The following is a 19,108-nucleotide window of genomic DNA, read 5'->3' on the forward strand; positions in this document are numbered from 1 at the left end:
TATTTTCCTATGTTTTTGAGGCATTGTTTTTGACAAATTAATTTTCAAACCTACAAAGCACGAAATGCGAGTTAACATTTCACACTAAATCGAGGCTATTGATTGTATATACGTGTACATCTGCTGTGCAAGCGACGCTTCTGGTACAGTTTCGGCAACATGAAGTAAAACGTTTGTTCGCTGGCCTTCATTGGTCACCGGCGCAGGTGGGCGAAATCGGGCGAGTTTGGGCGGGATGATTCAAAAAATACAAAAATCTTCTCGGTTTTATATTTTGACAGTTTTTATGTATTACGCCCGGGATAATAAAGAATTTTAGCATTACCTTTGTAATGAGTGCGAAGAAAAGGAGGCTCTCTAGTTCTGTAAGAAATGAAAGCAGTATTTTGGTAAGTGTACATGTTTTTATAGATAATCCCTGTTTGGCCAAATGCCTAGCCAGGCTAGCCTGAGTCCTGTTTTTTGGTCATGAAAATAGTTCGTTATATATATTTGCTTCACATTGAAAAGAATGAATAGTGAATCAGACATACAAGCGAGCATACCTTTGTTAAATATACAGTATATCCATCCACGATAAAGTACATATTGTCTTCTCTGTCCAAAGGAGCATTTTTTTATTTCTTATTACATTGTACAACTGCTCTATCACCTCTATATAATCGTTCAATAGTGCAGTCTGCGTGGAAAGTACGGTTGTTTCTGTGCCTTCAGCCTTCAAGTATACATCTAATTCATTCAATTTAGATTGCTAAAACTGTGCAATAAAACATAGTTAAGTTTCTGCTTATAATCAACAGAGTAAAGAAAAACTATCAACCAATGTTGCCTATGAGCATACCTTTCTCTATTACACCCAAATTTGTTTTTTCTTTAGGCTTCACCTTTGCTCTCAGAATTTAGCAACAGTTTTGTTGAGAGCATGATGTCCAATGATGAGAATACTGACAAAGAGGAAGAACCTCTATCACTTGTTCAATCACTTCGATTGAGAATGGATGCAATGGGTGATTGTGCATTCATTTTGCATGTTGAATCTGATATGGCAGAAGTCTAAGTTTTTGAATTGGGCTAGTATTTTATCCTTACCTGAAACATACATTATTCTATCATTATTTTATTTATCCAAATTTGCAAACTCAAGCTATCTGCCCAATTAACTGACTCCTGAAGAATAACAGGAGAGAGGGTTTGCTGATTTCCCCCTTCTCCACCTACGCAAACACAGACATGTATAGTTCATGCCTACTATTTCCATTTTTATACATGCTAATAACTCTAAAAGGACCAGATAACATTTCAAGATTATATAGAACTTCCATTGCATGATTCCATATATTCCAATTACTTAGAGCGTGAATCAGCAGAAAGACAAAAAGCTATGGCAAATTTGCCACACATGAAAAGATTCAAATCAACTATGAAAAAAAGGCAAATAAAACAGATATTACAAGAGGTGGCAGGTCAGTTGCGTATGTGGTGTAGCAAAAAAAAAACACAATCAAAACACACAGTTTGGACTACTAAAAAATAAATGAAATTTACAATTTCTATACATTCAGATGAAGAATTGGGAGAAAGAATTAAAAGTACCAAAAAAAGAAAACGGGTAAAAGATCTTTACTTTCTCACATTATAACCAAGCATTGCCAGTACACATACAATTATTAATTTACTTAATTTTTTAGACTACTAAATTCTTGGCGATAACTGGTATTGAAAAAAGGTAAGAGTTTACGTTCTTTCTGCACCTCGTGTTGTGGCTGAAAAATATACCTAATAAGTTCTCTTTTGTTTCGGTTCATTCAGTATACGGGAAACAATCATAGCTGTTGTGCACCAACTGGGTGAATACGAGATTCAGGGGGAGGTGGGTGCAAACACAACGCATGTTGTCTCAGGAGGAAAACGCAGAACATTGAATGTTCTCAAAGCAATTCTCTCTGGCTGTTGGCTCTTGTCTGTGGAATGGGTCATGAAATCACTGGAGAAAGGATTTTGGCTCAACGAGGAACCCTATGAGTTAGCAGAGAAGTTTCCTGCTGCAAAAGTAAGTACCACAGGGTACAGGCCTCACCCTTCTAATAACAGACACACACCCTAATCATGCTTTGTTGTGTCCACCTAAAAGCTCACACTTATATTTACACAGTTGCTAAGGAAGGAAAGGGTTTTGTCACGATCAACATACCACTGTAGACTTCTGGCAGACATCGGCCCAATCTTCATCTCACCATGCACAAGTCCCCCACTAAATGACATAACCAAGCTTATCCAGCTATCTGGTGGAGTGGTGAGTGCTAGCATGCTGTGTATTTAATATTAGCCTCATTCCCACCTGCCTGAATTTCAGGTGAATTATAGGAACACAAGTGCTGCAGGTTAGCTTGTTTAAAAACTCAAAACTCTCTTTGATCAAAAAAGCACTCCTAAAAAATTATCAACTTTATAAGCCATCAGAGTTTACTTGTAAGTTGTTGACAATAAGCTATTTTCCTGGAAATATGTTAAACAACTTATAAAAGGAACACCATCCCACTATATAATATGTCACCATACAATATTTTTTTTCACACAGATAACTGGTAGTGCTAGAAGGGCATCAGTGTGCATTGGTAAAATCTCGGCTAAAACAGATGGTGTACAAGTCACTGAGAAATGGTTACTAGGTGGGGTTTTTACGTTCACATATTTAAATGCATTGGATGTTTATGAAACATGTGGTTGACAATTCGGAATGATATGTATTTCACTCTAAATATATTCTTGTTTCTAGATTGTATTACTCGGCAAACTGTTTTACCATTTGAAGAATACCAACAGGCAGGCAACTCTTAATTTAAGACACATTCCAACAAAAGATGCCTAATTGCTGTATATAATATGTTGTAAAATGTAAATATATTTTTACATTTATAATGTGGTAATTATATTCCTCTGTAACAAACTGATTATATATATTATATATTAACTTATTAAATAATTTGCTAGATCATACTAGATGTCATTTGATTTGACTGGTTTACTTCCAATATGTTTTTATAGCTGTACATTTTTGAAGAGAGGAAACCAAATTTTTAGGTTTATATCTAGACACTTGTTTTGTGTGGAATTGATGTGATAAAACTCAAATATAGGTCAAGTAACGATCATCTGATTTCCAGGAGTCAACTTTAATCATACAAATTCTTCTGTAAGTCCTCATTTTATTTGGGTTTAGGAATGGCATCAAAAAATAAAATATTTCAGCATTAGAAGAAATAAAAATTGGGGACAATGCCAAGCCAAATTTGGGTTGCGAACTTGCGGTACTATTTTGTTTTAGTAATATGCTATGTTAATCTGCAACTTGCAAAACTCTATTGTAAAATATCCCATGTTAAAATTTTATTGATAAAAAATGGTGGGATGCTGGAAAATATGATTTCAACATTTATATATACAATTTGCATAATTGTAAATTTTGTAACTTACAAAAATAAATTACATTCTGAAACTCCATTTTTCTTTTAGCCTGTTTTTTTCTTTCCTTTTTTTCCTTTCTCCCATTTCACTGTGTCAAGTTCATGTTGAGTGATTTCTGACATTCTTGCTTGAAAGCCAGAATTGCAACCAAGCATAGGGTCAACATATTTACAACCTGAATGAAAATTAAGTTAAAAATAATCGTGTGAATGCAAGCCTTTTATGAGGATAAAGGGGACAGAGCAAAGCCAAATAAATGCAAGTAATGATGTATCATAAGTCTAATGTGTAAAATCATTCAGTCTATTGCCAAGGAGCATTCTTAACATACATGCACAAAAACACAATCAGCTTTATATATTCACCTTTTTCATTTAATGCACTTTTAACAGTCTGCCATCTATGGAGTAAAACAAGTTGTTCAGAAAACAAAATACATTCCTATTAAGAGCATTCCCAAATTTACAGCAAAAACCTACTGTGTTTCTCAGGCAGAAACAAAAGAAACTATATCTTATATTTTTACACATAATACCTTGGTGATGGTTTGGTAGCTTGATTCTGTTTAGGTCCGATTGTTGAGACAGGTGTTCCGGTGGCGACCAGATCTGTCTGTGTTTGCAATAAGTTTATATACCCGGTATGATAGTTAAAGCCATATGTGTTGCCAAATGTAATTTTTTGTCCTGTCAAATGAGATATCCTTGGCGGCGGTCGAAAGGAATTATTACGCGAGGTGTATAAATTAGTACCGTCAGGTACCGTATAGAGTTTAGATGAATAGTTTGGATCATAATCAATGCAGTTCACAACACTTGCTAATGGTTTATTAACTCTGTTTTGACAGCTGTAGTTGGATTGTGGTCTATCTGCTCTAATGTCCGACTTTCCATGTGGTATTCTTTCATGATCTTTCAATGACGATGCTATGCTACTAAAAAAATAATTGCAGTTACAGGGTAGTGATAGCAATATCTAACAGCTTAGTTAATGATATTTTCTAGGCATGTGTTTTATAGTAAAACACAATGTTTACACAAATTTTTTTTTAGCAAACTAAGCAGGTATCTCTGCAAGGCTTATTAACAATGTATGTCTGCAAGGCTTATTAAAGATGTAGCACTGGTTATTAAAATGCAATCCAAAAAAATGATATTTCCAATTAATTTTCTCTTTGCTTTGAAATAAATAATTGATATAGAAAGTATGTGTCAACCTTGAGATAACCTTGGTTACCCAAAAAATATCACCTACCCAAGCTCCAGTGCATCTTTTCCAAATGTCGTATGTACGTTGGAAGAACAATTCCTCTGATCTAGAGATAGTGGTTCTAAAATAATAATAATTTAATTAGGCAAGAAGTCTCATTAAGTTGCATGCTGATTACTGATAGTGGAACTACCTGCAAAACGCATCTGTTCAAATTACATTTTTGTTTAAAGCCCGTCAAACATAATTATATACATTGATAATATTTATTGTACATCAAGGATTTTGTGGTTGGAAAATCTTCATGTAAAACCTGAAATCACCAGCCAAATTTTCACGAATAACAAGTAACCTTTTGCATTTCTTTATATTTGTTCGAATTTTCCCTTTTCCGCTCAATTTTTAGCATAAACAGATAGCTTAGTGAATTTTGATTAGATTCATATCCTGATTATAAAATAGTATTTGAACAAACATTAAAATATAAACACGCTGCGTTCTTTATAGACTTACTAAGCATAAACTTTTGCTTGTTAGAGCTACTTCGTCTCGGACTATGCGAGGCCATAAACGAATCCACGGATAAATTCGTCGTCCTGAACGGCCTCAAACTAAGAGTGACGACGTGTGGATGCACACCATTAGCGCTTTCTTTCAAAATTGGCGATACAAAACTTCCAGTGTTCAATTCGGGCTCGTTGCCTTTGCCTTGTGCCATCCAAGTTCGAAGAACTACATCATTTGGCAAGCCTTTTGGAAGTTTCATTTGTCATACAATATAAAGCATTTCCTTCTTATTAAAATGATATTTCATGCGGCATTGACACAGCATACACATGCACGTATTGAATATTTACTCAAGTTCCTCGCTGTTGCTAGGCAATAAAGTAGCAATTAGCAAACGCAAGGGGGTGGTCGTGCACCGACCTTGCGGAACGCGAAAAATCCGGGCGTTGTTACGGACTTTTATGGCGAGGTGACGAGAAAGCTAAATAGCGGATTGTTTCTTTTTAACATGATGAATTTGGAATAAATTATTGTAATTGTTACGTTGCCAGTAATTAGACGACGTTTTATAGTTTTATCTTCACAAACATGCTTCTAATTTGCCACTTCGCTACCTAATTTGCGACTTCGCTACCTAATTTGCTACTAAAATAGGAAATCTCGAAAACAAAAGAACTATAAGTATAAGATGTTTCTTGCACGAGAACTTAATATACACATACCTGCATGGGACCCGTCAATAGCGTTTCCTCTTTGCGAGTGCGACGACTGCGAACGTTATCCAACCAGCTAAAGAAAGCGTTTTACAGTATATAGTGAAGTCAAAAGAAATCACTAGCAAATAGTTTCAAAATATAAGGTATTAAGCACTTTATACTGGAAAAGAATCGAAAGTATTTATAAATTGTTACACACAAGAATCTACCCATGTTACGTTTAAAGTCAAATCCAGCACAACATCTACAGTTTTCACTTTAAGGGAATCAATTGACAGGAAACCATTTTAAGACATTTGATTTTTAACCTTCTTGAATAATTCACCCGTCTTTTATAACACTTTTACAGAAAATAGATTGAAAAATTTGCTGCGAGATAAAAGTCGTCGCAATGAAGGAAATCTGACATTTAGACATCGTTTTTCATGTAGTTTTAACACAAATGTGTAATGGTTTAATATTTCCGAAACAAATAATACTAACATAGAAAATTTATCAGTTGAAATTAAATGCACAGTCGTCAATATTTAGATGATTACTTACCAAATTAAATATCTTCAATTTATTAATCAGTTTTAGGCTTAAACATGGCAAAGATTCAAATGTCGCTGACAAAACTCTTCTCTACAAAGTATCAGAGCCTGATATATACACAAATTATTTGTTATGCACTGATTTGACTAAACTAATTTAGGACTACGTAAAATAGATTAACATTGAAACTTTTAAAAATACTTACATGTTTGGTAAAAACTTGTACGAGTTTAAAAATCCAGAATTTAAACAATACATGCAGCATGGCCGCCATATTATGGTTAATCAAAGTCGAGGTTAGTATCCAAAGTATTCTTACGAGTTAAAAAATCTCACATATAAAAGTTATAAAGTTAATACCATGCAATAAATCTTATTACCGCTAACTGAGTTTACTTTTTCGATTATATAGAGATCATTTCCGTCACCCAATTATGAAAAATCAAGGATTAAACCACACATGTCAAATGTTATGATTTCTACGTGCATGGTTATAAATCGTAGTATGGGGAATGGCCGTCTAGAATTACGCCCTGCAAAATATCACTCGGATATGATAAAAGAGGGTTGAGGGTATATAAGGTCAATTAGAAATTAAAAAAATTTAGTCGAATTTTAACTGCTTGTTATTTCAATTAACGCACGTATAGAGAGAACTTGTTATCAGTTACATATTAGTACTTAGAAATAGGTTACCGGGTTGTTTGGATATCTCAAGCGAGCCAAAAAAAAATTTGTGGCATCCTTTTTTATTGTCTTCTCTGAGATTTAGACAGGGACAACAGCAGTTTATTTGTTTATATCAAAAGACATTTTTATTATGAGAATATTTAACATGTAACAGTTAAAAAAGTAATTTGTTACTGGTATATCAAATCAATACAAATATTTAAAGAGAAACTGACGCTCTTACAAAAATAGGTATCTGTAAATCTATCAACTAATTAGTCAGTAATTAACAAAATCAACAAATTAACAATTAACAAATCTACTTTGGTTACATTTGCTCTGGGTTAAATCCTGAATTTCACGCACAAAATACATTTAGTATAAAAATACTCTACTTCTAAGAACATTTAAGTTTATATCACGATTCATCCAGGGACACTCATAGTTACAGTTGACGAAGAAGGCTTTAAAAATAAAAATACACATACTTACTGCATGAACTGATAGCTACTCTGAAATTAATACTAATTTGTACCTTCACATTAATTTTGATATTGTTAGCCATTTTTTGTAACTGCACAACAACCATTTAACTTTTAGAGAATATACATGTAGAACATGTTTAGAAAACAGGGACAAAATTACCATACACTTATATGACTATTAAACACTGTAGAAATTTAATGTTTAAAGAAATATTATATATCTTACCTTATTTAATATCTCAGTATCGTAGAATTTAACACACAATTTATAGTTAAAAAAGACAAATTGAAAATGTTATCACAGAAGATGACAACAATCACATATTTACTTTATCAGAGGTGTAGTTTTTTAATTTTTTTAACTAGTAATGATACTCTCAAACAGCATCCATTTTTAAAGTTTATCTGGTTCTATTTCTTTATTAGCATTTTCATTTAACTATTTAAAAAGTTGCCCACAATAGGGGGCTGATTTACAATGGTATTAATATTACTACTTCAAATATACAGAAATTTTCAGTTGAATAACATGTTAAAGTGAAAAGCATTAAATTTTAATATTGTAATGAAAAAATAAGGAGAAGAAAGAGGAATTAATTAAAACACAATTTAAAGAAAATACAGAATAATAATATTGAGATATTTTATACATATATTCAACTGGGAATTTCAGTATAAAGATGTAATAGTTTTTATCGTCATACCTTTAAGAAGTTATATTTAATTCATCACATTTGTACTAAGTATATTTTTATTTTTCATTATCTTTTAAATTTGATTTAATATTAATAACATACATGGACCATGCTTTTAAATGGCATGCACATGTGCCTTGAAGACACAATATAAATCATAGCAAATTTTCCTTGTAACACTGATGTTAAAATTTAACACACATTGTTAACATTTAGATAGAGGGTTAAAGTGGAAAGAAAATATTTACAGCGAGAAATTTAATGTCCTTTAATTCACGTTAGCTTGTCTTTGCTTGTTGTTAAATCTTTTTAAAACAAAGTTATAATACAATTAATATAAAACTACAGTATTAATTTTTTGTCTAATTTAGAAGACAACATATACATTTCAATATTATTTAGTCTGAATGGATCAATAAATGTGACCATGAATCCACATACATAGTATTACGTTAGAAATGCAGTTTCTGAAATCACTTGTAGATTTGCAGATTGCAAAACATTCTGATATTTTAATTGCCGGAGTCCTGTACTGCAAATGGTACAGAGGAAAGGAAGGGGGGAGGGATTCATTTTTTCAAATTATCATTTAAAACCATGCATATCTAGGTGGTAGTTGGTTGACATTTACTGTTATGATACTATGAAATGCTGTATTTGGACAATAACATTTCAACAAAGGTATCCATTAATCCATATATAAACTGAAGCTTGGTTGCTTTGCAATTAGGCAGACATGAATGTGTCTAAAGAATATGTTTAAAGAGCCATGAACCCTACCTCTACTTGAATACAAAAATGCCACTGATGTGTTTTAGTAAGGATAGGTAGACTCGCGGGCTGAAGACTTCATTGATCTTATTGGTGCCTTTAATCGCACGGTGCCTGAATTTGCTATGGATTCAAAAATATGTAAAGAAAACATGCTCAAGAAAGATGCAAGTGTATAAAAACATAGAGAACAATAAATGACACTGGCATTACTCACACGAGTAGCTTGTTTCAGGAGCAGCATAGTCTGTGTAGTAAACCAACTCTCTGAATAAAGTGAGAGAAATTAGCACATTCTTTTAAAGAGAGAGTAAACAGCAAAAACATTTAATATATATAAAATATATCAAAACAAATATACAGTGCATAGACATATTACCCTTCAGGATAAGCTTGTTCATATTCATAACCAGCATCATGTGTTTCATAAGCCTACACAACACAGGGTATGCTAAGATTCAAGTTGTTGACTTCACTTAATAACAATCCACTTGTAATGTGGGTGAGTACTAGTTACCTATCTGTGTAAAATAGGTACAAAAGGGTTAGCATGCATGGGTTGTTTTTTGTACCTCCTCTTGATTAATACACTCAATATACACTCAAGCATGTTAGAGCAAATTTATGTTAGTAACTTACATAGGTTTCTGGTGCAGTACTTGCATGTCGTGGTGTACTGACAGTTGCCACAACTGCAGATCGTGGTAGGGCATGGGTAACCGAAGACCTCACAACATGTGTACCCCTTACGGCAACACTACGACCACGGCCGCGACCTCTCACAACAGGACTTGCAATCACCGTGGCAACAGGAGCAGCAACTGCAGTAGGACCCTCGTCCAAGCCATTTAGATACGCCAACTCACGCATTTGTTCTTGACGGATTGGATCATTCGGATCCTAATGCAATGTGATCAAACATTTCGTTAGTGCTATTCAAACTTAAAGCATATAGCTAATGCCTTATATAAGTAGACTAATTTGAAATTTAATGGGCACTTACTGGAATGAGGAATTTCTGAACTTCAGCTATACCAGCTGCAAGACGGCCATGTGCTTCCGCCTTAGGTGCTTCCACTTCAATTAAGACATGCAAGTCTTCTTTTAAATGCCCATGCTTTGCATCATCGGATTCTAAAAGTTCTTGTTCCTTCAAATTACAACGTTGGGATTTAGGTATATCACACATGACAAAAGACATTGAATTCCAAAACACCGTGGTTGCAAAGGAAACTTGTCGGTTATTTTTCTATCACTACAAATGCAGAAATCTATTTTCTATTACCTTTTCTCTATCTCTCATTGATCCTCTGCCCAAAATTGACATTTTACATCCGGTTAAATTTTGAAGGCGTTTAAATGTGTGTCCCTTTGGTCCCAAAAGCCGTCCAACAAAATTAAACTAAAATATTGCAATGCAATTAGCCAACAAACACACGCAATAGTACTTACACAGGTTCATTACTTGGGAGGTGTGGGAGGTAATTGCGTACGTATCATGCAATTGTTTTGCAAATCCCTAGGAATATGAATTACACCTCCTCTGGACAGTTATGCACTTCCCAAAGTGAAAGGTCAAACTGTGGGTTTTCAAAATGATTGAGTACCCTCAATCACGTGCTAATTTAATTAGCATTTAAACTGTTGAACTTCAGACAATTATATATCATTGCGTTAACCTTTTCAACAGAATTGCTTTACTATATAGTAAGGAAACCAGATATGATGCTTGCCTACCTTGGGATATTTTTTGATTGGTATCATAACTTTTTCTGACAGTTTAATACAAGGTTCGACTTCACGTTCATACTGTCGCATGTAATTCTGTTTCCTTTCCCGAGGCTCAATGCCTGCCTTGCCTTCAGGAGTGTTGTTGTTGTAATTATCCATAGCATCTTTACTAGTCTCCTTCTGACCCGACTCAACCCTCTCAATTTCTGGTAAGAAAATTTGGCAATGCCAATAGTTAGACATTACCACTGGCTGTGTCTACCAATATCTAATGTCACCACATAATTTTATTACCAATTGGGCTGGCAACTTAGGCAGGATATAGCTGGTTAAACTGGGATTTGCCTAGGTGGGCTAGGTACATTTTCTGGACAAGCTTGCCTAAGTGAGTTGCCTGACACTGTGTTTACAGTTTACCTGGAAATTGAAAAGAAAAAACGGCAGAAAAGGGCCTCTATATTACTCTAAATGTTGTGGACATATGCCTCCAGTTTCTATCCCTGGTGTATGCATCAAGTTAAATCCAACTCTACCATCTTCCTGCTTCCATTACGAGTGTTCATTTCAACTGCCTTAACCCAGTGGGTCCATTTAACTACATACACCAGGGTTACCCAGGGTAGGAATTACAGGTAAAATGTAAGACTAATAGCATAGTGAAAATAGGCCCTTAGAACTCTATTATGATTATGAAACATAACTGTTGCCTATCTTGACTTGTGGCAGACGTTTTGCAATAATACTCTTTCTAGTTTTACTGATGGGGCCTTTGGCAAATAATGCCAAATATCAGTATATCACATCAAGGAATGTTGTTAAGAGCAGTGGATGATCTTTCAAATAGATTCTTGGCAGGTTTGCTATTGGTTGAATAAACCCCCTAACTAATGTTTTTTTATATTGTGCTCAATATTGTAAAATAGCTGAGTTATATATATGAAAAATACTCGATGTCTCCTCTTCGCTTATTACCAAAATATTGACTTACACATGTTCAAATATTTAGACTATGACAACCAATATATTTAGCTTTTAAAATGCACTGAATACAGTTTAGTTACCGACAAAAAAGAAACAGAAACGTTCACAATAGCTGAACAGGCCGCACGCTATTGAACAAAGCGTATAAATACCCAAATTTGTTTGAAATTTTACGCCAAAATATGACCTCTGCTTACCTTCTTCTAACAAACGAACGGCGTGTACGTGATACGACGGGTCTAAACTGTTCTTCTCTGCCACTAGAGCGTCGATATACTTGCCCAACTCCATGAATTTTGTAAAAAAAATATAAAAATACGCTATAATCAATGCGCTCTCTCTCTCACATTGGGCACTGAAAGATCGAGAGAATAAAGATCAATTCTGAACAGTCAATGGTCACGAATAATCACGAAGAACACAATGAACGGTATTCCGATTGGCTAAATTCGCTTCGAACGACGCCCGACAAGCCGATGTACGTCCGATGTATACCCGATTGAACTATGTATTCTAGTAATCATTGTAGTCAGTGATAGTAACTGCGCGATTAAATATAGATTAAAATCACCACTAATCACCAAGTTAGATTTTAAAACAGCTAAACCTGATCCGATCAAAGAATGAGTTCACTGATTAGCTCACGAAATTTTCGCAAATTAACGGTTGCTTCTGCTTGCAATATGAAAACCCACACTGGAGAGAAATAGAAGCTGACACAGCTGACAGCTAGCCCAAGCCAAATATGCACCAAATATGAATATTTCTTTATACAGTAGAAATGCCTGCGAAGGAGGCTAAGAAAAACCATATGAATGTGATTTTTGTAAACCAAGCATATTTGTGAAATCTAGCAGCTTTGCAGTTCACATGCAGGAGGTAGGCACACCACTAAGCCCACTTTTTAAGTCATTCAGCGTCATAGTCAGACACTGGAGCGAAGTGAGAACGACACTTTCCCTGTTTCACATAAATTAATACTAGTACTTCTTATAAAAATTAGTCTAATTTTTCACATAAAAGTTATGACGTACCTTTTTACATCGTGTGTACTAGACTATCAGTGGTGTTTCATTATAGCGCATACGAGCCCTCAAAGTTTGGTTAATTTAAATTCGGCAGGTGCTTTTTATATACAGCGACTGATAGTTACATCTGAAGTGCATGATAGTTATAAAGTAGGGCCATAGGTAGGGCTCGTTATATGTACAAAACTGGTTCTTGCACAGTACCGCAAACACAGAGAGGAAAATTAATGCGGCAGGCAAACATTTCTTAATCAAAATGTGTTTTATCAGTTTGCCAACCTTGAATTTTCTGAACTTTACCTCACTGTAGTCCTTCCCTTCTTACCATATTTCTGAATGGAGTTACAATGGTCACAATTTGGAACTCGTGTAGGTTAACAGATACAGTGGCCATGCACAATCATAATCTTGATTTAATGAATTAATCTATCGCAGACCCTTGATGCTCATTCCGTTATAGCGTTATCCATTGTTCATTTCACCACCAGTCAGACTTCATCGGAGAACAGCTAATTCTTACATTTGCGCGTCAAGAAAGATCAGGTTCCTCTTGACTCTTGCATATATTCCATGACGACTTTGTTCGCAATGATAATGTGTTTCGGGAGGTATATGGCGGGCGCCCTGCATCCCTTGATTCACCGTTCAAAATTTGAAATACGTCGTTTTTCTTTGCTGTTTTCAGACCCTTTTGTACAGTATAGATTTCATTAAAGGTAAAGTAGAGAGACCATTCTTTGCGGCAAACACTCTCAGTTTGTTTCTTGCATAAAAACTGGAAAGTTTTCATAAAACAGTCAACTATGATTTGTAAACTTAAATTGGCATCAGTAATATATTTGAATTAAATCAAATTTAGTCAATCGTCTTTTAAAATTCCACCATTTAGATCTTTGAAATAACATATCGCACCTCGTATTACACAATATACGAAGTCATCAAATGTGGTATAACAACTGCCTACATTACACAAGAACACTTCTCGACATTTCGACCTGAAGGCCTTCGTCAGGACGGTAAGAGTCAGGAGAGACCCTTAGGTCGAAACGTCAAACTTCGAGAAGTGTTCTTGTCTCTTTTAGGCAGTTGTTATACTATATATACATTTAATGCTAAATATATACAGTAGTCCCTCGCTAACTCGAAGTCCCAAGGGCAAAGAAAAATTGTTCGAGTTACCGGGGGTTCGAGTTAACCGGAGTTGGTGTCAGATTACGTTTATTATTGCTGCCGCAGCGAGGTCGCCTGAGCGACCGAGCAAGGCAGCAGTCCCTAATTTGTGTAGTAGGGGAAGCAAATTTACGAAATAGCGCACTGCATTGTGGTAAAAGATCTCCTACCACAATGCAATGCGGTCGGTATACTATAAAACGACTCCATGCTTTATACGGTCAGTGTTTCAAATTCAAAGTGTTTTTGGAAGGCAGACACTGAGTTAGCCGTGAGATTGTGCTCGCATGACGCATCACTGTTGTATAAACGGACACCAAAAACGACGTGGTGAACCATACCGTTACTTGGCAATTGGAGTCTTGTGCTTTTGGTCTTTTACAAATACTTGCGCGTTTGGAATTTGAACTTTAATCTATTGTGATTTTAAGGTGTCGTATAACATTTGACTGTCACTTGTTTTATTAATTATAGCTTTGTCATTTCGATTTTTTTAAAAGGTTTGAAACCTATTTTCTTTTACTTTTATCATTGGGGTAAACCAGGTAAACCTGTGGCGTAACTAAAGCATGTATAAGTATTTAACTTTTAAGTTAGTTCTTTGATTGTTTTATTTAAGAGGCTAAAGCCTCAGGGTTTTAGTTTCACAAATACCTCGCGCATTTGGAATTTGACCTTTGATCTATTGTAATTTGAAGTGTCGTATAACATTTGACTATAATTTGCGTGGTATGAATTTTTAACAAGCAAGCATTTTGCGCATGCTATTTCTATAAGAGTATAGGCAGCACTACTGCCGTTAGGTAACCTAGTATAAGTATAATAATGCAATAAGATATAAAATCCAATCGAATCATTCTTCAAGGGATATTAGGCCTCCCAATATGAATGGTCACCGAGAGTGGACGACGTTTTAAAATTAAAAAGATCGAAAGAATACAAAAGGAACCAAAAAAGCTAGATCAATAACGAACGTGGCACTACACAAAATCTTTTAAAATTTATAAGCATTTATATACCATTATATATACACTGATTAACTTGTTGTTATTTCGATAGTTTTCAGTTGTCAAAATGCTATCTTCTCACATTATAAAGTTCGCTCATCTATGATTCGAAACCAAAGTTCGAGTTAACCGTATATATTTGACCAAGGGAAAACAAAATTTGTTCGAATTAGCGAGGAGTTCGAGTTAAGCGAGTTCGAGTTAAGCGGGGGACTACACTAGTATATGTTACATAATATGAAAATATTATGTAACACATACGCCTGGGAGCACCCATCCTAAGGTATCCTAGGGCCCAGTTTATGGGATTACACGGATTTCTCTGGCCAGTGTAAGAGAAGGTTCAAAAAAGGGAGTAAAAAATATGAAATGGAAAAACATGCAGCGATAATGTTGACGCGATGCGGCAACGCGCCGGATATCGATGTGGCAACACGACGCGAATCAAACATGCATGCTTATCATAAATAATGACACTTTGTCCAGTCTTTTGTTCTCTTGTTAGTCTCCTTTCAAAAATGTTAATCGCTAAATTATTTTGAAATTTATTTCACACTCGTCTGTTCATTTTCCCTATACGGACGGCATAAAGAATTTTCTATTGAATGCACTTATTTGCCTTATTGATGTTAAGGTCCATTCACACGATCCAATTTTGTTGTTGAGTCCAATTCACTTCTGACGTATGGAATATAGTTGGTTGATGATGAAATAGTAGTGCATTGCAGTGAGTGCATTGGTTTCAGTGGATTTGCTGCTCATATACACTACAAGACAACAGACTATAAAGCATCCATCAGAAGTGAATTGAATCCAACAAAATCACGGATCGTGTAAACGGACCCGGCTTTACATTCGTGCCATTGACATTTGTCTGTACTTATTTGAATTGTGTAAAACGTTAATGGACTTCTTGTTTATTTCAATGACATGCAAATGCTGTAATAATATACATAATGATCTACATAAATAACATAATAATATATTATTCATTATCATGTATATATAAACAATATTCAGCCGGTTTCCATTCTTCATTTCTGCCAGCAGAAAATATAGTGAGTCATTGTTAATTGTTACACTGGCGGTCAAAAAGAACTGCTGCGCTCAAAACAAGTTAAAATGCTCTCAAATGAACGTAACTGCCCCTCTAACAATATATACGAGTAAATATAGACTAGATTACATGCTAAGCTAAATGAAATATTAATATTTTGTTGACCCTCCTTTGGCCTTATAATTGATGACGGCCTCACACCGGCGTGGCATACTTTCTGTTAAGGTGGTAATCAAGTTCACGGTCAAAAGAAATTCATCCTATGGACAGTCTTCACAGCAACGCATAAATCATGGACGCTTTATGAATGAATTCCTTTCTTGCACTATCCCCTTGACATTGTCCCACAGATTTTCAATAGGGTTAAGATATTTTGACTGTGCAGGCCAATTCATTTCCGTCACTCCCTTTTCCTGAAACTATTGTTTGACTATATCTTGGAAGTGTGGCAGGTTGCATTACATTATTGAAATAGTGTTTGGAATAAGAATTTTGACCGCCAGTGTATTTTCCCGGACGTTTCCATGCATCACATATATCATGCGACAGGGAACTTTAATTCTCTTTGTAGCTAAACAATCTGTGTGAAAAAAAACAACACAAATGAGAGCAGGACCAGGTGAGAACTTCACATGCATTAGAAGTGCGCTGGAGGAGAGAGACATCTGCAGCTTTTTATAAAATCGTTTGAAAGATCCGATATGTATTGCCGGAAAGTTACATCACAGTGTGGTTGCATCATATATCACTGAGTTCGGTTCCTAAACGTCCAACACAGCGAGAAGCTACATGAAAATGAACATAAATCAAAGTTTTCATTGTGTTCAAAGAGGTTTATCTAGCAAACGAGTGATGCTATATGTTTCGTCAAAAATATTTAAGCTGATCTTCGAAAAGATAATTAAATAGCTGAATTTATATTAGAAGACGGATTTTCGTCTGGGACGCAAAACTCGACGCAGACGCGGGTAACTCGTCTTGATATAAATTCGGTAAACCATATAGGTTCTTCGCAGTGAAATTGGCTCTTCGTCTTAATTTCTCCGTCCAACTTTTCCGTTCAAACGACGGAGAAAATGGAGGAATTTCTTGTCTTTGACAGAAAACTCGTCCAAAATAAAAATAAAAGACTGGTAATTAAGCTTCGTGGTGTATATTGGGATACAAAATGTCGTCCATGCAAGAAGAGAGCACAAGTATCAAGACGAGTTACCCGACTGCATCGAGTTTTGCGTCGCAGACGGAAATCCGTCTTCTAATAAAATATAAAATGTGTTCTGCGTAATACATTTTTCATACTTACAAACTGCATGTGATATACAATTTAGGTCGTAAAATGGAATAATGCTAAAAAAGATCATACTATTCCAACTCGGTCAACAACGAAACACGTATTAGACGGAGATTATTTTTTTACGTAGACGTCGACGGAGATTACTTAACTGAAGAGTGTCTGAGTGAGGACATTGTTTGAATGTCAAGTATATGCAGGGGCGTAGAACAATATATAGTAGGCCGGCGGCGAGCGTAAAAATATTTTGAAATCTGATCGCTCATTTGCTCTAGATGTCCGGAAAAGCTATTTTAGGCTCAGGGGCAGGTTGCTCAAAAGCCATTTTTTAATCGCTCGTTTATGAAGTTGAACATGTTTCTCATAAATATTTTGTCATAGGCGTACGGTACAGGGGGGCACTTTCTCACCCCCCCCCCAAATTGCGAGAATCAAGACATTCGGTTAAAGTTTAGCCGAAAATTCGAGCAAACTAAAAAAGAGTTACATAGCTAAAAATTTCAAAACTAAATTTTGTAATATATATCACATAGCTATTTGTATTGTATTTGGCCATTTTTGTTTCACTTTCTTCTAAGCACATCCGGCGCTTTGCCAAGTTTATTGTTACAAAGCTGGTTAAAAGTTAAAATTCGGGCACATTGTATAATTCAAAAATTCGGGCGATTTGAATTCGATTTGAATTTCGTTTTGATATTTGACTCTTACTAAAACCTGTGTGTGCATCCTGGAACACGGATTGCAAGTGCTTAATATCATTAAATAATTTCACAATCCATTAATTACGAATTTGTTAACCGTCTGCGACTCGCGGCCATGCACCTGTCCCGATGCGTTTGGAAAGAAGCTTCATGCACTGGCAAGAATTAAACGAAAGACTTGAAACTCAATAAAACTTGTGTAAAATCAATAAAACTTGTGTAAAAAGTATAACGACGTTTGCCAATTGCAATTCTATACATTTACAAATTCATGCACGGAAAGATATTACAGAATAATGCATATTGCATGGTCGATAGATAATTCTACGAACATATCATATCTCAATCCAAATCGGATTTTACCAAAGCTAGTGAATTTTGTTAGAAATTATGAATCAAGACAAGAAAGGGATAATTTTCACAATCCACTTTTATTACGATTACTTAATCACTGTTATCACTATGTATATAGCATAGCTCTATCAATAGTTCTATTTTAACACATGCATGCAAATTTTGATACAAATTTTATGCCTGAAGGTCCTGAAGTGGAATTATTTTCATAAATTGACATTTATATTATACTATTACGTATATTTATAATTTACAGCGGAATCTTTTACAACTGCCAGAACGTCATTCAGTTTTCTGTTGTCAAACGACAGTTACAGTAATTCTACTGTATTTTTACTTTCAAATGAAACATATATATATATATATAAACATAATATTAGTGACAAGCGTTGCTTTTTCGTCGCCTTTACGTTGGATTTCGAGTGTTTAAGAGGTTCCTAAGGTATGTACGTCCTTCGCTTCTCAGTTCTCTATTGCCCCAAAAGAAAATAAGGCAGTTCACGGTTGAGTTTAAAATCACCAAAGCGTAGGACCACCTCCGAAGTGTGACCACTAGAGGGCAGGTCTTGAGTTCTAAGACGCTATGGCCTATCAGCAGAACGGCGGGCATGAAGCACACCAGGCTGGTTAAGACAACGAGGAAACAAGACTTGGCCATTTTCAACTCTTTGATTAATCGTGTTTTCGTGTTTCTGTTTTCCTGCCATGCTACGCCAGCGACATGGGCCCCGAGATTT

The 19,108-nt window shown here is 35.2% G+C and overlaps 3 protein-coding genes across 7 annotated transcripts; 1 reads left to right on the forward strand and 2 right to left on the reverse strand.

Annotated features, from left to right (window-relative positions):
* The first annotated feature begins 236 nt into the window (after positions 1–236).
* On the forward strand, positions 237–2,940 carry LOC114522847 (microcephalin-like). The gene is made up of 9 exons (XM_028543611.1): positions 237–389; positions 878–1,007; positions 1,353–1,463; positions 1,563–1,609; positions 1,689–1,726; positions 1,810–2,050; positions 2,153–2,293; positions 2,579–2,669; positions 2,777–2,940. Exons 1-9 carry the CDS (start codon positions 333–335, stop codon positions 2,836–2,838), a joined length of 918 nt encoding a protein of 305 aa, XP_028399412.1. The 5' UTR covers positions 237–332; the 3' UTR covers positions 2,839–2,940.
* Positions 2,941–2,994: 54 nt separating this feature from the next.
* On the reverse strand, positions 2,995–5,896 carry LOC114522848. Of its 2 annotated transcripts, none has more exons than XM_028543613.1 (5): positions 5,188–5,896; positions 4,720–4,795; positions 4,001–4,396; positions 3,831–3,865; positions 2,995–3,640 (listed from the first exon to the last, which is right to left on the reverse strand). In XM_028543613.1, the coding sequence occupies exons 1-5, from the start codon at positions 5,438–5,440 to the stop codon at positions 3,510–3,512; spliced, it is 891 nt and encodes a 296-aa protein (XP_028399414.1). In that variant the 5' UTR covers positions 5,441–5,896; the 3' UTR covers positions 2,995–3,509. The 2 variants fall into 2 exon arrangements, with proteins under 2 accessions (XP_028399414.1, XP_028399413.1); XM_028543612.1 differs by having other exon boundaries at positions 4,001–4,399.
* Positions 5,393–12,222, reverse strand: LOC114522846 (KH domain-containing, RNA-binding, signal transduction-associated protein 2-like). Of its 4 annotated transcripts, XR_003686950.1 has the most exons (10): positions 11,961–12,222; positions 10,789–10,988; positions 10,337–10,453; positions 10,055–10,201; positions 9,691–9,951; positions 9,431–9,483; positions 9,269–9,318; positions 9,061–9,174; positions 5,904–5,970; positions 5,393–5,424 (listed from the first exon to the last, which is right to left on the reverse strand). XR_003686950.1 is itself a non-coding variant. In XM_028543608.1 (9 exons), the coding sequence occupies exons 1-8, from the start codon at positions 12,052–12,054 to the stop codon at positions 9,095–9,097; spliced, it is 1,002 nt and encodes a 333-aa protein (XP_028399409.1). In that variant the 5' UTR covers positions 12,055–12,221; the 3' UTR covers positions 6,811–7,564; positions 9,061–9,094. The 4 variants fall into 4 exon arrangements, 3 of the variants coding, with proteins under 3 accessions (XP_028399409.1, XP_028399411.1, XP_028399410.1); XM_028543608.1 differs by lacking the exons at positions 5,393–5,424; positions 5,904–5,970 and adding an exon at positions 6,811–7,564 and having other exon boundaries at positions 11,961–12,221; XM_028543610.1 differs by lacking the exons at positions 5,393–5,424; positions 5,904–5,970 and adding an exon at positions 8,222–8,585.
* Positions 12,223–19,108: the final 6,886 nt, after the last annotated feature.

This window comes from Dendronephthya gigantea, unplaced genomic scaffold (assembly GCF_004324835.1).
Source record: "Dendronephthya gigantea isolate DGI-Jeju-01 unplaced genomic scaffold, DenGig_1.0 000024F, whole genome shotgun sequence".
Lineage (NCBI taxonomy): Eukaryota > Metazoa > Cnidaria > Anthozoa > Malacalcyonacea > Nephtheidae > Dendronephthya > Dendronephthya gigantea.

Coding starts and splice junctions, on each gene's coding strand:
- LOC114522848 (XM_028543612.1), bottom strand. CDS start 5,440: ATGAAACTTCCAAAAGGCTTGCCAAATGATGTAGTTCTTCGAACTTGG. Junction 4,796..5,187: donor CAAGCAAAAGTTTATGCTTA/GTAAGTCTATAA, acceptor TTATTATTTTAG/AACCACTATCTCTAGATCAG. Junction 4,400..4,719: donor AAAGATGCACTGGAGCTTGG/GTAGGTGATATT, acceptor TTATTTTTTTAG/TAGCATAGCATCGTCATTGA.
- LOC114522847 (XM_028543611.1), top strand. CDS start 333: ATGAGTGCGAAGAAAAGGAGGCTCTCTAGTTCTGTAAGAAATGAAAGC. Junction 1,727..1,809: donor ATAACTGGTATTGAAAAAAG/GTAAGAGTTTAC, acceptor CGGTTCATTCAG/TATACGGGAAACAATCATAG. Junction 2,294..2,578: donor TCCAGCTATCTGGTGGAGTG/GTGAGTGCTAGC, acceptor TTTTTCACACAG/ATAACTGGTAGTGCTAGAAG.
- LOC114522846 (XM_028543608.1), bottom strand. CDS start 12,054: ATGGAGTTGGGCAAGTATATCGACGCTCTAGTGGCAGAGAAGAACAGT. Junction 9,484..9,690: donor GTACTGCACCAGAAACCTAT/GTAAGTTACTAA, acceptor TGTGTTGTGTAG/GCTTATGAAACACATGATGC. Junction 9,175..9,268: donor TCCTGAAACAAGCTACTCGT/GTGAGTAATGCC, acceptor TTGAATCCATAG/CAAATTCAGGCACCGTGCGA.